Consider the following 15,335-nt stretch of genomic DNA (forward strand, 5'->3'; position numbering starts at 1 on the left):
AAGAAATTCTTCCCTTTCTTACACAGACACTTATATCTCTATATCTCTTTCTTCATGGTCATTTTTTCCCAGCAACACCACTAACTTGTTTGGCTTTTGATCATTAGTCCTTTACATTTTCCTACAGCTGACAATGCTGTACTACTCAAGCACTCATAGCTCCTCCTTCAAAGCTTTACTAAAAAAGGGTAATCACTTGTGAAGTCAGTTCCCTGTGTTTAACAGTTTGGTCTGTTTTTTAAATCTAAAATCTTGTCATTAAAAAAAAAAAAATGCTGTTTGATCTTCATCCTTCTTTTTATTTCTTCCCAGAAGAAATTTCTTCTGGTATCAGACAAGTATATAAATCTTAATCATTTAGGCTAGAAGTCTCTGAATCTGATCCAGTGAAAAAAAAAACACTGAGGAATCTGGGAGAGCTGTCATACTGATCCTTTTGTCATGCATTTGTTTGCAGTTTTATTCTGAGATTTTAGTCACAGTCACCCTTCATAACCTGTTCGTTTTCAAAGTAGACATCAAAACCTAAGCAAAGATAAGACAGTTAACAGCATCTTTAAGACAACACTAAACTAGAAATATTTCTAAAAGGTAATTAGACTGCTATTTACTTTGGTAGATAACAGTGCCAAGAATTATGCTCAGAATCTGTTCACAACTGAGGGCAGCATCCCTAATCAGAAGCAGGCTGCCGATTCTATTTATTTTGAAGGGTGCTTATTAAATCTTTATGAAACTTTTAAGTATAGTACCTATCAGGTTATTTGTTACAAGTAAAATAAATTAAGACCAAGCAGCTCATTACACTTACCTCTACACCTGGTATTTGACAGTACCTTGAAAAACAAACAAAACCCACATCCTTCTCTTCTGTCACTTCTTGACCATTCAACAGCCAGAAAGTTCAAAAATAGTTTGTACAGAAAGCAGACCAACCACCACTCAGGATCTACTGGGTGGGTGATTTTGTCAGATTACTATTATAACAGTATCTTCCCATTTCAGTGACAAATGAAATTACTGCCACAATCATCAGCAGCTAGCATATTTTACTGCCTCAGCAGAACAGAAATAACAGTAAGTGAGAAATCTGAAACAGTCAAATTCTTTAAGGTGTTCAATAAATAGTTCAATATGATTTTCAAAACAGCCATTTCAATGCTTAATGCTGCCTGTACTGTTCGTTATATATTCTAACACTGCCCTCTTGTGACATAACACAGCTCTGCAAGCAGTCAAAAAGTTTCCCCAAAGTGAAAGTTTATCTATGAGATCCTAAATGTTTATTCTAATACTTTAATCAGTAAATAGAAAAATGTCTCCTATTACATTAGAAAATCCTAGGCAATGTAAGCATTAATACTGTTTACGTGATTTTTCAAATTTCTCCTCAGCAGCATTACTAACATTTTCTGCAAATATAATGGGTCTGAATGAGCTTATATACACCAAGAACTTGTATGAAGTTATACTTCACTAGCTTCACTGAAGACTTGACACATTCACATGTTTAGATCCATCTTCCAGTGCAAGATACACAACTACATGCCTTTGTAAGAATAAAAGCCATCAAGATACTCCTAGTAAGCATACAATGCACAATAACTTACTGTGCTTTCAACAGAAGAAAGCAACTAATCTCCAAACATAGCTTCATTAAGAAGTAGAACATAGCAGCAGCTATATAGCACATTTATTTTCAGGCTTACCGAAAGACAAGCTGCCTTGGTAAACAAATACCAGTTAAAAGAGGAACCAGTATTTCATTCCTAATCAGAAGTATCATTGTCATATTTATATTAACACTATACTCATCATCATACAATTAAAGGATAATTCAAGCTGCAAAAACCTCATCTACTCTAACGTCTTGCACAATTTAAGCGTTAAAGGTTACAGGTCACAAATAAACACTTTATTAGATTCTAATAGATAATAGCTAATTAGATTCTGTTCTAACTATTAGAATCTAATAGCTAATTAGATTCTAACTAAACTAACTAGTAAGAATAACTTCCTTGGAAATACAATCCAGCATTTCTACAGTTCCACATCATAAATATGAAAGCTCAGATTGATCACTGCAACAGTAACTATACATGCAGAAAACTAAAGTAAAAATGCTCCAAGAAGTTGAAGAGGATACAAAGGAAACTTAGTAGCAAGCAACTAAGGACGATAAAGGTTTAAGAGGCAGAGCAAGATATAGACTAAATAGGGAATGAAGGCTAGCCTTGAACAAGGACATTTTGTTAGGAGCAAGATATCCACTGAAGGAAATATTAACAAATAAAAAATAAGACCTTGTTTCTGGGTCAGAGCATTGTTAAAGGGGAAAAAAGCACCACAGGAAAAGCATAGAGCTTGGTTTTCTGGGCTCAGGAGAACAACATTTCCATGTCCTGGAAAATAGCAGAATGAAGCTTCTAGATTAAAGAGAACTTCCAAAACCCAATAAATTCAAAAATAGCAGAACTCAAAAGAGCCAAACTTGTAGACCCAGGTCTACAGCCTTTTTTTTAAAACAAACAAACAAACAAACAAACAAAACAACAACAACAAAAAAAAAAACACAAAAAACCAGCATGTATTAAGTAGAATAGAACAGAACAGAACCTGTGAGGAAAGCTAAAACATCCTATTTCCTAGCCAAGACTCTGTCAGTGAGTCTACTTGGAGCTCCAGAATCAATACACATGGCTCATTACCTGTGTGTGACTGGTGAGGAATCATTTCTAGTACTGACAAATGGTTAAAGATAGCTGATCTTTAACAGGTGTGGAACAAAAGATGCAACTTGTTGGGAGAGCTGATTATTAGCTCTACTGTATATTCCGAAAACAGGATGAAATTATTTGTCTTGCAGTACCAAAATTGCTAATTTCATGGTTACACAAAGAAGCAAACAGCACTTATCACAGGCAGCTGCTTCCCAAGAACACTTTCTCTTAATAGCAACAGCCTGTATAACTATGTGCACTGCAGGTTGAAGAAACAAAGTGAGCAATGGTGTCAGTAACAAATGAATTCCCTTCAAATATTAGGAATTATTTCCCAGAAGCATTAGTGCTATTTATGGCACAAGAGTAAAAAGCATAGCAATTAATCACTACCACAACTCAGCAAAGGTAGCTTTGGCTCCTTGGAATTGCTATTAGAAAGTGTAATCCATGACAGATAAACAGGCATTTGAGCATTGGTCGTCCATTTCTAGCTAGAAGGACAATGCTAGCAACTCAGTCTGTCAGTGCTTAGTCTGTGGAGCTATAGTGTATTTCCTCCATCATCTGGGTTTTCAGTAAGCACTGTAAGAATGAGCCTTAGTAAGCATTTCAAGCTCAAGAAGGACTAGCACTATCCCAACCAGGGAACTAAGGTATTGCCAGAATAGGACATGCAGGAGCTGAAGTCAGGACAAGGAGCAGAAGAGCAAAGAACAGAAAGGACGTGGCATAAAGAAAAAATGGGGGCCAAGACAGAGAAAATATTGGGCTCATTATTTAGAGGTTCCCACCCACAAATCCTCTACAGCACTAGAATGGTAAACGCATAAGCTGCTTCTTCAAGCAGTGAGGCTGTATCCTATGGCAACTAGACAGTAGTAGAATTCAGTTCATTATTCCTGTGAGAAGGAAATAAATGGTTTAGAAATTACTGCAGAATATAATTTCCATAACTAGAACTACATGAACAGCATTTCTGTAGTTCCCTGTTGGCAGGAAAATGCAGTGAACCTGAATGAGCAGAAAAAATATTTACATTTCTTAAGAGGCTGAACTGCTGAACCTTCCATCCAATGCAACAAATCAACACTCCAGATTCTTAACTTTTACATTCAGAATACTCATGGGGATATACTTATTTCTCATTCAGTGAAGAGTATTGGGTCTTAATAACAGTGCAGTGCCATCTTTGGGCGACCACCAGAAAATATTCATTATTGCTTCTGACTTGCACAGAAAAGCATTTCATAAAGCCTGAATTGTGACAGTATCAGTGACAACCAGGTCATGTAGAGAATTGCTTAAATTGGGCTAATTACTCTCTACTAGTCTCTAGGTAGTATTATGAAGAGGTTACTAAAAATAACAGTATAAAAGAAGTTTTTTTTAATCTATCATTTTACTGAAGGAAGTTAAACCCAGTGTTCACCCAGTGCCCTGATTTGCATTCTAATGCTGCACACAGCTGAGTAGGAGCTTCAGTTTCCACCAAACTACCATCAGCAAAAAATCTTCCCCAGTCTAAAGGTCTAAACCCCATCTATAGTTTCTCACACACATTCTGGGATATAGTTTTAATTTGGGCAATTGATTTTTTAATATTATTCTCATCTTTTTATTTGTAACTATTCAAAAATCCAAATTCTGTAAAAATAGGATTGTCAAGATATTGGAGTAATCACCTGCAATTTGTTGGTGTTTTACTTGCTCTTATATTTCTTTGCACTGCCTTTTCTCCAGGTTTAACTTGGCAGCAGTTCTGGTACTCCATTATTACTATCACATCTTCCCCTTCTTTCAGGAGAGACCACAGTGTGCTGTTACCAGGCTGCCCTGTTGGTGGGTGTGTTCTGAACTTCTAGAACAAGAACTGAATTACAATGTTTCTTGGGAATCAATTAACAATTCACAGATCTTTAGTTATGAGAAAATACTGTGACTCCTGTTTCAAATTTACTTTTCAGAGCATTCCATTCCATCTTTCTTGAAGTCAATAGCACAACTTACCTCCATAGAGAAAAGTATCACTGAGAAAAAAAAAAATAAAAATCTGTGCAATACATCTCATTGTTACCTACCTTAATATAACTCCTAAGCTTTTGTACTACCAATTGTATGGTTTTAATGAACAACTTGTTTTACCTGGTGGTTGCTTGTATCAGAAACCTTCACATCCAGTGAGCCTGTCAGAACAGCATACCAGTTGGACCCAATATCGCCCTGACGGAATACTGAAAATAAGAAATATTGTAAGTAAGATATATCTTCTTAAGTTCAGTGGCATTATCGAATATTTTCCCTCATATTACAGTACTGCTATAGTCACTTCTGGCAGTACAATATTTGCTATATCAGACTATTTATTCATCCAGTAGTATTTCCAATGACACCAGAATGTATAGTAAATGACACCAGAAATTTTAGTAAACTGATCAAGAGACTGCTGAACCAGTGAAATCACACAGAACTGCTTTGTTCTTTCCCACTTCTTTTTTTACTGTTATCTAGTTAATAAATTAAGCATAATAACAAAAAGACTTTCTGAAAAATGTACCCTTGAAATTTAGAATCTCCGAGTGCTATTCTGCATTGAACTACCCTCAGTAACAGTTCTGGCTGAGAAACAGCTGCAGGACTTCAGTACTCAGGTATTCCATCAGTGTGACTACAGAGCATTAAAATTCCTAATACACTACAAAAACCTCAGTGCTGCCTACACAAAGAATGTCAGATTTATCTGAGGGGTCTCAGCATTTACCAAACACCACTTACAAATTTCTCTACTAGCTACCCCCCTGGTATCAGTCTGGGAACTCGCATGTTCCCATGACAGGGCCATCACTTATTTCCATTTTAGCTCCACAGACTGAGAACAGCTCTCCAGCTTCATCTGACACTTTGATTGCCAGAGCAAGCACAGAGCTTTTGCACCCTACAGCACTACATAGTTCTGCAAATGTGTTGTGATTGGAAACCATACACAATTAGTGGTATCCCTCAGTGATATAAAAGCTCCTGACATTGCAAAGAACCTATACTAAAGAGATCAATGGTACATTTACAGAGGAAGAAGGAAGCTTAAGTGCAATGACTGCTTCTAATCTTCCAACAAAATGGTGGCAGAGTCCTAAATCCAATTATGCCTGTCTTGTTACCATAGATTCACCACATATTTTATTTGTAGAGCAAGCAGCACTTAATCCTGCCTTCTCCCATCACCAAGACTGTAAACATTTTTACAGCCATTCCACTGATTGTTCTCTCTCAACCATCTCCTAGAAACAATCTCTACCTAAACCTCAACTTTATCTACTTAAAATAGGTCATTAGTGGAGCTTTCTTACATGTGATCCCCTTTTCCAGATTTTCATAATATCCACACAGACATATCTGCTGGAGAAGGTTTGGATGAAATTTCTCAAAGGCCTTCACTTCTTTCAGTCGTGTGAATATTATATCTACATCTTCACTGGAACGTTCCAAAGGTCTGCAAAACAATAAAAGGAAACTGTTCTCAATGGCTTTATCAGAGAAACACATCCATCCACACATACTAAATTCACAAATATTAACATTAAAAGTCACACAATAACATAAATCAACTAAAAACTATTTTACAGGTACACAAAACCCTTCCAAAACATCCCACCTTCTGTTATCAACTTCAGCATGATTGTTATGGTCTCCACACAGAAGTCCCATTGAGCACCAAAATCATGCCATAGCAGTATCTATAAAGTCCATATGATGGTACAGTCTAAATTCTAATGAGTTTAGGAGTATATGTGGTTTTATGTTTGTAAGGGAACACAGATACAAAGAAGCACAAACACATAAGACAACTCTGGAACTGGTTCCAAAAATACACATTTTCTATCTGGATAAAATAAAATCTTTAGTTATGACCAGAGTTCCCATATCAACCCCTCTCTTCTGTGTTTTATTGGGTACAAACTAACTTATGTGCTCTGCTTTCTTTTTCATCTGCAAACCAAAAAGACAATTTTAAGAACAACTTTGTCTTTCACAGTTTGTCTTATAACGTTGGACAAATTAAAAACACAAGAATATTAAGTCTTTACTAATAATGAATGTTAATATTCCCCTAAAAAAGGGCAACACAGACAGATGAATCTTGAAAAAAAATTAGAGGCTCAGAATTCAGAATTGAGAAAAGTTTAATTATGAACAAGATTGGTATATTGTAATGAACTGAATAGAAGCAAGTGTCTGAACTGAATAAAGGAATAGTTCATCATAAAATGAATACCCATGACACAAACAAGTTCTTGGATAGGAAAAAAAAAAAAAAAAAAAAAAAAAAAAAAAAGAAACCTAAGACAGGAACCTTCTTTAAAAAGAAATGTTAAAAATGATTCAAAACAATTGCGGAATTCTCTCCAACAAAGAAGCACATGGAGCATCAGTGTTCAAGAAGATACTTCATACTTGAACTTGAAACCTGAAGTGAATTGCTCCGTACCATACATTTTAAGCGTGAATATACACCACAGTTATTCAGGTCAGCCAACAACCAACAGAAAGCATCAGAAAGGATATTTCATAATTCTAACATGCACAGAAGGAATCACAGAACATTCTTATGAGATTGTATTGATTGTACACTCTTCTGATACAATCAAGTAACACACGCACAATGAGCAAAGCCTAAGTTAACACAAACATTACTTTCACCATCTTATTGTTACAGTTACAGTCCAAGCACTCCTACCAGCAGGAATTTTTTAGTGACTTTTTTTGGAATCAAAGACTTTAGGAATCCAAATCTTTGACTCATGGAAGAATCCCAGATCCTCTTTGCATTAAGTCTCTAGCTCTTTCCTCTCTTATTAAATTAAGTCTAGCAGTGATTAAATGTCTATCCTCATTTATACTCCAACCTACCCTTATTAAATACAGATCTGAATAATAACTCTCTGGTGTATACAGTTACTTCTACATCACAGCGACATCCTCTTACCACTGCAGACTACAACGAACTACAGCAGCTCCTTTTTAAATCTCTCCAAGAAGATTTTCACCTGTATCTTTTATTCTTTTTTTTTATTCTTTTTTTCTTTAAACTGTACTAGCTGACAGGTACTAATAAGATTAATTCTCTTGTCAAAACCCTTTTAAGAAGAAGTTGCAACCTGCAAACAGAATTTAAATCCACTTTTATGAGATCCCAACCCAAGCTACAGCAGCACTTGCAACACTGTATTCCTTTCTGGACTCTCAAAACGAATAGCAAAGCAGAGCAAGGAAAGAAAAGGAAATCATTCTCAATATATCCTCTTTTCCTAGAAAACCCCTTGTGACTGTTTCCTTCATACAACTGGACTTAGAAGACTGATCAAGTTCACCATAGAACTGAGCGTAGGATCTTGATGTTTAATGATTTTTAATTGCTTGATGCCACTGACAGGAAAAAGTCAAACAGAATTTCAATATAGACACCAGGTTTTATAAAATTAACATCATTCCATGCCCTGAAATATGAGTGCAAGAATTGCTTCCACTTTTGGTTCCATGAGAAAGACGAGATTGGAGGGGGTTGTCATACACCATACAACAAGTAGTTTTTTCCTTCTGAGAGTTGCTGAACAGACAGGGTTTCCATCTAGTTCCAAATAAGGTGAGAGTAGGGCTCACTTCCCTTGATGTGGACTATCACACCTTAAACAGATCAAGTGCACAAAAAGCTTGCTCTTCTGACAGAACTGCTTCTTAGCCCTAGTAAAGCAAGCATCGCAGGAGAATGAGCATTCTCATAGGTGGCTGAGCCATGCTTCTCAGGGTTTTCAACACCAGCATAGCAGTGAGAAACAAAATTCTGTACTTGAGACTCAAGATAAAGTAACGTGTACCTAGTGTCTAAGTACAGCAAGCAGTTGGGCCACAGTGCCTTGCATTTGTAGCTGTTACTTCCGCCTGGATAGCAACTGAACTTATTCCTTCAAAATTAGGATACCTCTTTCTGTCTAGAGCACACCTGCACATCCTCCATTCAGTGGTCACCTTGAATATGATCAGAATTCCTTGGAAAGATCCTCAGCACTTAGAAATGAGGATTTACCTTACACTAGGTGTCCTAAGCTGAGGGAACCCTTAGTCTTTAGCAGTACAAGTAATCTTGCAGGTGTAAAAGCTTCAGATTGCAGTGCAGCAGTAATATTCAAACTCATTTATTTTAAGAGCTTTTAATCTGCAACAAGACTGGTTTCAACAAAATAGTTTTACTTAGTGAGGAAACAGAACAGCAATAATAAAATACTGTAGTGTCAATCGCTTCTCCACACTACAGCACCCCTATCCTCTGCATAATGCTGTAGGGCTCTGTGACTTTTAATTTCTCATTAAGAAAGAGAAGTTTAAGGAAGGGATACCCACAAGCTATCAAAATACTTTAGGATTCTTATAATTAAGACCTCAGTCTTACCAACAAAGACACTTTTTAACAACAAGCGATGTCCGCACGAGGGTTTACTTCCATGGAGTAGAAGGCTATTAACAGTTCTTTGTAATATTACCGAAACCAAATTTTCAATATTTATTTCAACATTCCCTTGCTCTCCCATAACGAGGCTTTCAGAAAATCAAGTGACAGTTTGTTTCCTTTGCTTGCCATTTTACGTGACTTCATTGTTCCAGTTTTTGGGGTTGTTTTTTTTTTTTTTTTTCTTTAAACAAATCCTTCCAGAGACAAAACCTAAACTAACAAATAAACAAATAAACAAAACACAACACAAGCAAAATTTGGTTTCCAACAAATCAGAATAAATTTCTGATGCTCTGTTATGCAAAGCCCCAAAAATGACATAGATAATACTGACCTATGTAGGCATTGATCAACTACTTTATTAAATGCAGACTGACTGCCTATCAGCTTCTGTCAGACTGAATTTCTTTTATCTTCCTCAGTGACAGCTGAACAGTGCAAAGACAGGGGTTTCTCTTTTACCTGCACATTTATTTCATAGTATTGTATCACTCACTTAATCACTTGTATCTTCAATTCTGCTTGGCCAAAGCACTGAATAACTATTACAAAGACAGAGCAATTAACAATACCACTTTCCTTCCTACTCCAGAAATTATGCATCCTTCCAACAAATCAATTTTTGGATCTGTATAAGCAGAAGAATAGCAAATAGCAAAATTATACTAACCAGTACTGCAGCTTCATAATAAGCAGTAAAAGCACTTTAGTATGAAGACAAACTCTGGGACACAATACGCACAAACAACAACACATTTTAATTCAAACTCTAGCTACACTACACTCAAGGCACCTTTGTTCACTTTAGTCTGCATTACACTATTCCTTTATTGCATCTTTTTACTGTGCTGGTCGTTCTGTCATCATGTCTTTGTTGTATGTTATAATGTTTTCTCTCACTGTATTTTTTTGTCTAATTACTGTACTACTCCAAAAGACTACCAACTAACAATGTTGATATCATATGTCTCAGTGGACCTATTCATATACTAGTCTGTTCTGGTGGGCTGCAGTAGTGTTTGTATGTATTAATGCTTGGGCTACTGTTTCTTCTGTGTTTTAATACACATACACACATAAAACAAGCATGTAACTTAGTATATCTTAACATGAGAATTAAAAGCTGATACTGTGGATATGTAAACCTTTGATGGTGGAGAATGAAACAACTGGGCTTTGCTCAGAATACGACTTTTGCTCTCACTTTGAGCTATTCTGAATTCATATATTCAATAGAACGTAGAGAGCAACAAGCTTATGGTAGACTATCTTAATGGCCATTTTAGTCTTTCTGAGGAGGTATGGAAATAAAAAGCATTTTTTTATTATTTATCAAAGGCTGCACCTTTGTACTGGACTAGAAAATGAGTTGTGTAATGCAAAGATATTAATTTGTTGTTATTTATCATTCTCAAAAGATTGCACCTTTGCATGAGTGCCAGCAAGCACTTAAGCTGCTTCTAGATTATTCTGTCTCTTAGTTTCTGTATCATGGTGCTTGCTACAGATACAGTGAAAGGCAGGTATGAACTAAGCATTCTCTAACTCAGCCACAGGGTATATACATAGAGAAAATGCAGCGTACACAAGCAACAGAAACTGCAGTGTATGTCCATGATTTTGTCCTAAACTGAGAAAAATTGTGGTGGTGTTTCCATGGGTTCATTATTTAATTATGAAATTCTTGCAACCTAAATGTCTGTATTTAAGATGTATGCAACATAGAGTGTATACAAACAGTACTTTTTATCAGTCTTACTAAAAATATATTTTAGAACTAAATTAAAGCATTGTAAATAAAGTCTAAAATATTCACTGTGTTGCCTGATATCCGGTTGTTTGAGACAATAACAGGTACAGGTTGTCATCTTCAACACAATCATTGTCCTTATTTCTTTTAGAATTCTTTCAGAATGTTAGTTTGTTATTGTACTTCATCTGCACATGTAGGAGAAAATACAAGTAGGAGAGAATACTGGCTGTTAGGCATGTAACTTACAGCTCAAAGATACATTATGATGAACTACTCAAATTCAAATCTGTTCCTGTTACATAGTTTCAGTCTGAACCTACATTCAAATCTATGGGAGCTTGGTTTAAGGTACAAATCTTGGCTATTATTCTGTATGCATTATCATAGTTTTGTTGAATGTAAATCCACATGCACCTAATGTCTACCAGGCTGGCAAGGACACAAAACCTCAGTAGGTATAACGTATCTTTGAAACACCTATTCTTATTTAAATAATTTATAAGCAGCTGAGCAAAGATCATAACATTCATAACATGATAGTCATGCTGCATGCTATGCTCTGTGATCTGCTCCTCCAGTCTGCTAAGACACTAAAGATTGTATTTAATATGAAAACAGGATGTTGCAGGTAGTCATGAGATCCTGGAATCTCTGACTTGTGAATGCTGTGCATCATAAAAAAGTTTGTATCTGAATCAAATTAAAACCCATTTGAATTCTAAACACTGATCAGACTTAGAGAAATAAGAGCTATGTAACAAATACTTTATTTAACATTCAGTAATTGCATGTTGACATTGAATTGTACTGGTTAGGTAGTCTTTGGTGCGAAAGAAACCTTGAGATAGGTTAGGTGTTGTTACTAAGCTAAATATAAGCACTTGCATGAATCAATATCCACCTTTTGTGTGTGTACAGTTTGGACATAGAGAAGAATTTGGAGTCAGTAGATGTGCTTCTGCTCCCTTGGAAATCAGTGACAAGGCAACTTTTACTTCAAAGGTAGGACTGGATTCCTGAAAATATTATTTATATTTCCAGGAACAAGTGAAATGCATGGTTTCTCACTGCAAATCACCTCTTCCTCCTGCAAAAAGAGATGAAGCAGCATTTTCTGACCTTTTCTGTTCTGGTATTTCCCTATGTCTGACCTTGTGATTTCATCCTATGTGTTGCATTTGATGTTTGAGTGCTGATCTTTTGCTTTTATGTCAGTAATAACATATGGGAGTTGAGTAGTTGAAGTACCACAGTTCCTTGCCTATATGCAGTACCCTACACAGTAATAACATTCTGCCTAAGATATTTTGGAGGTTCTTGATTTGTTATGTGTGTGCTCACATTTAAGATGATAGGTCTAGTTCAGTATGTGACTTTAGGAAGAACGTAAAGAATGCATACAAAATACTGCACACAAAAATATTACTATGTTAGAACCATTCATTGTGCATTTTGCTATTTCCATTTACAGCTTAATTCTCTCTCTCTCTTTTATTTTTTATTTTTTTTTTAAGAATGAGGTTGGATAATCCACATTACATGACATTTTAAACATGACATCTAAACTGTATTTACTCTCAAAATTCTAAAATACTCAATTTTTGAAACACAGTTGTATGAATTAACTAAAACATAAGTAACCTAAATATTAAATAAAAATGTGGTCTTCTGCAGAGAATTGACTCCTTAAATGATCCTCTATTTGCAGAATCCACACCTAGTTTTGAGAATCTTCAAGATTTTTAAAAAGGCTTTTAACATTAAGAAATTGTATAATTCAAATGAGTAAGCTGATAGACAACCTATTAATTGAGTAAAAGTGCTTTATCTAATAGTAGTGCTTAGATTCCTACGATACTTTTCCAACATAATTTTAACAGTATTTTTTTAAATGGAAAAACCAGAAGAAAGTGTGCATATGCATTTTTTTTATGATTATAAAACAAAGCACAACAGGGCCTAGGAGAAATCCTGCACTCTCTCCGACTCTGGGTTTCTCCTGTATCCAGGTTGCCTTCTGGATCATAATAAATAATTGGATCTGATTCTTTCCACTTGACAGGTGCTACTAGATCATGTCAACTCACAGAGAAGGAAGAAAAAGTTTCATCTTAACAGTTTCAATGAGATTACCATTGTAACAAAGGTCAGTAAATCCATTTTACATACATGTATATAGCAAATCACGGAATCATTTAGGTTGAAAAAGGCCTTCAACATGATCAAACTGGCAGAGATTCCTAAATGAAATGCCTTTATGCTTCCTAGAAATATCTCTCACAACCCAAGGCTACACTTTTTATTAGGCACGAGCCCCTGAATTTCATTTTACAACTTGAGTCAGCATATATTTGTATGTACCTCAGGAGTATCCTGAGAAACGTGATAAGCCCCAGCACTTCGGTGGTCCTACACTCTGCTTCTTCACACCTGGGGCTGTGCGGTGAGGCGCTGTGCGGAGCCGTGAGCAAGTACAGCGGGCCTGCCATGGCGGGCACGGAGCATCTCCGTCCGGCAGCCCTAGTTCCCGGTGCCCCTTCCCCTCCCTGGCGCTCGTTCTCCCCCACCACGTGCACCATTTTCCAAGCAGCGGTGCAGAGAGGCTCCCCGGGGGCTGCCCGTCCCTTCGGCTGCCAGGTGTGTCCCGAGCCCTTCATTCTGCCTTCCCCCTCACCCTGCTCTGCTTCCTCCGGGCATTTTGCTTTCCACCTGCCCGTTCCTTATGTAAGGCAGCTCCTGATGGGAGCAGGGAGGACCGTCACGCACAAACGCGCACATACATACATACATACATACATGCACGCAGGGGCAGGTTACACGCACGCAGCATCCCCCTGCAGCCGCTTCTGTGAACGCGCCCGATACCTTTTATCCAGGCACGCGATCCACTCGCCAGAGGACGCAGAATGGGAGGTGTGAGCGGCGACCATGTTGGACAGGGATCAGGTCGCCGTACACCCGGCTGGCGGCGGCTCCCCCCTCCCTGCCGGTCGCTCGGTCCGTCCTCCGCCGCTCCCAAGCTCGCTCGCTCGCTCCCTCCCTCCCTTCCTCCGCACGATGGGCTCGCCCAGGGCCCCGCCGCATCAGCGCGGCAGGTAGTGGGCCGGGCAGCGGACCCCGGCGGGACCCTAGGGCCGGGGCTGGACAGGAAGGCCAGGTGCGAAAGGAGGAGCCTCTATGAGCTCCCCGGTAGGCAAGCTCGAGCCCGATTTACCAGCACCCGCCCTTGCCTCGCCAGGGACGTCCTTGACAGGGTTGGTGGGAAAATATAAGGCGTTTAGTTAAAATGAGCAGCTCGAGCATACTTCGGATGCTCTCCAGACTTCTCCCCAGTGGTAAACCTACACTAGCTGGAAAGAAGGAGCTGTCCACGCATCGGGTTTTTTTCTCTTGAAGCCTTATTCCAGCCTGCAGTGTTCATCCTGTCATTTGCCGTGGAAATGAAGGCTCTGGTTTATTGCAGGTGAAAAAGGAGCAGGATGCATATGGTCCTAATAGGATTTAACAGCCAGAAGAAATGTGGCACACACCAGAAGAGAGATGAGTGTGGTATCCAGTGAGAACCATTCACTCCCTTCTGTTGTGTTCCTGTGGCCTCCAAGATGCAGTCATTTTGAGGATGGTGTGCATATATGACTTGAAGAACAATGAATGGAGGAAGAAATGCAGAGCGGCAGGTCTCCCTGGCTGCCAGGTTTTGCAAAGCTCTACATGAAATATTTTCTGCAAAATATTTCAGGATATAATTTGTATCTTCCCATGTAATTTGTGTATAACCTTAGTCTGGAGTTCACAGTCAACACAACCTGCCTTGAGTAACGTGGGAGAAAGATAGGAAGTCACACGAATCTCAGAAGGATGTTTGGGGTTATGTGCAGATGAGAGCAAAGTAACACTCAAAAAGTGCCTTCCTGCAGGTTTATAACTCCTCTCTGTTGTACAGCGGGGACACAAATGATTAATTCAGATGCTGATGTTAGCAATTTCTACAGTTCTCTATGGGCATCTTCTCTGCCCTCTGTTCTGCTGGACTAAGTGTCATTTCCTTGCATACATGCACTACTTTACATTTCACATCTGCCTTGAATGGTCTCATTTCTGCCACAGCTCCTTCAGCACTTCAACAGGAACAAATTTTACTGGCAGGGAACTGAACAAAATGATGAAAAAGAATAAATAAACTATGGAATCATACCTAGAAATCCCTTGTGCTGAAAGGATGCAGCAAGAAATTGGCAGAGCTCAGAGAATACCACAAAAGCCAGTTTTGTCTTAAAATAATTAAGGTGCATGCATGCCAGATGGATAGAGAAGACTGCCAGTCACTGAGATAAAGCTGCAGCTCTTACTTTGCTGT

The 15,335-nt window shown here is 38.0% G+C and overlaps 1 protein-coding gene across 3 annotated transcripts in view; it reads right to left on the bottom strand.

The window, feature by feature from the left end:
• Positions 1 to 14,199, bottom strand: part of RAPGEF4 (Rap guanine nucleotide exchange factor 4) — a 135,775-nt gene extending 121,576 nt beyond the window's left edge. Inside the window, exons 1-3 of one of the 3 annotated variants that reach the window (XM_015868497.2) lie at positions 13,844 to 14,199; positions 6,068 to 6,210; positions 4,866 to 4,954 (exon numbers count right to left, since the gene is read on the bottom strand). In XM_015868497.2, the coding sequence (XP_015723983.1) occupies positions 4,866 to 4,954; positions 6,068 to 6,210; positions 13,844 to 13,908 (297 nt within the window). In that variant the 5' untranslated portion in view covers positions 13,909 to 14,199. Of the gene's footprint in view, positions 1 to 4,405; positions 4,509 to 4,865; positions 4,955 to 6,067; positions 6,211 to 13,843 lie in introns of those variants that run through there. The other 2 variants (XM_015868498.2, XM_015868500.2) reach the window with 2 other exon arrangements.
• Between the last annotated feature and the right edge of the window lie 1,136 nt (positions 14,200 to 15,335).

The sequence above is a fragment of the Coturnix japonica genome, chromosome 7 (assembly GCF_001577835.2).
Source record: "Coturnix japonica isolate 7356 chromosome 7, Coturnix japonica 2.1, whole genome shotgun sequence".
In the NCBI taxonomy this organism is placed as follows: domain Eukaryota; kingdom Metazoa; phylum Chordata; class Aves; order Galliformes; family Phasianidae; genus Coturnix; species Coturnix japonica.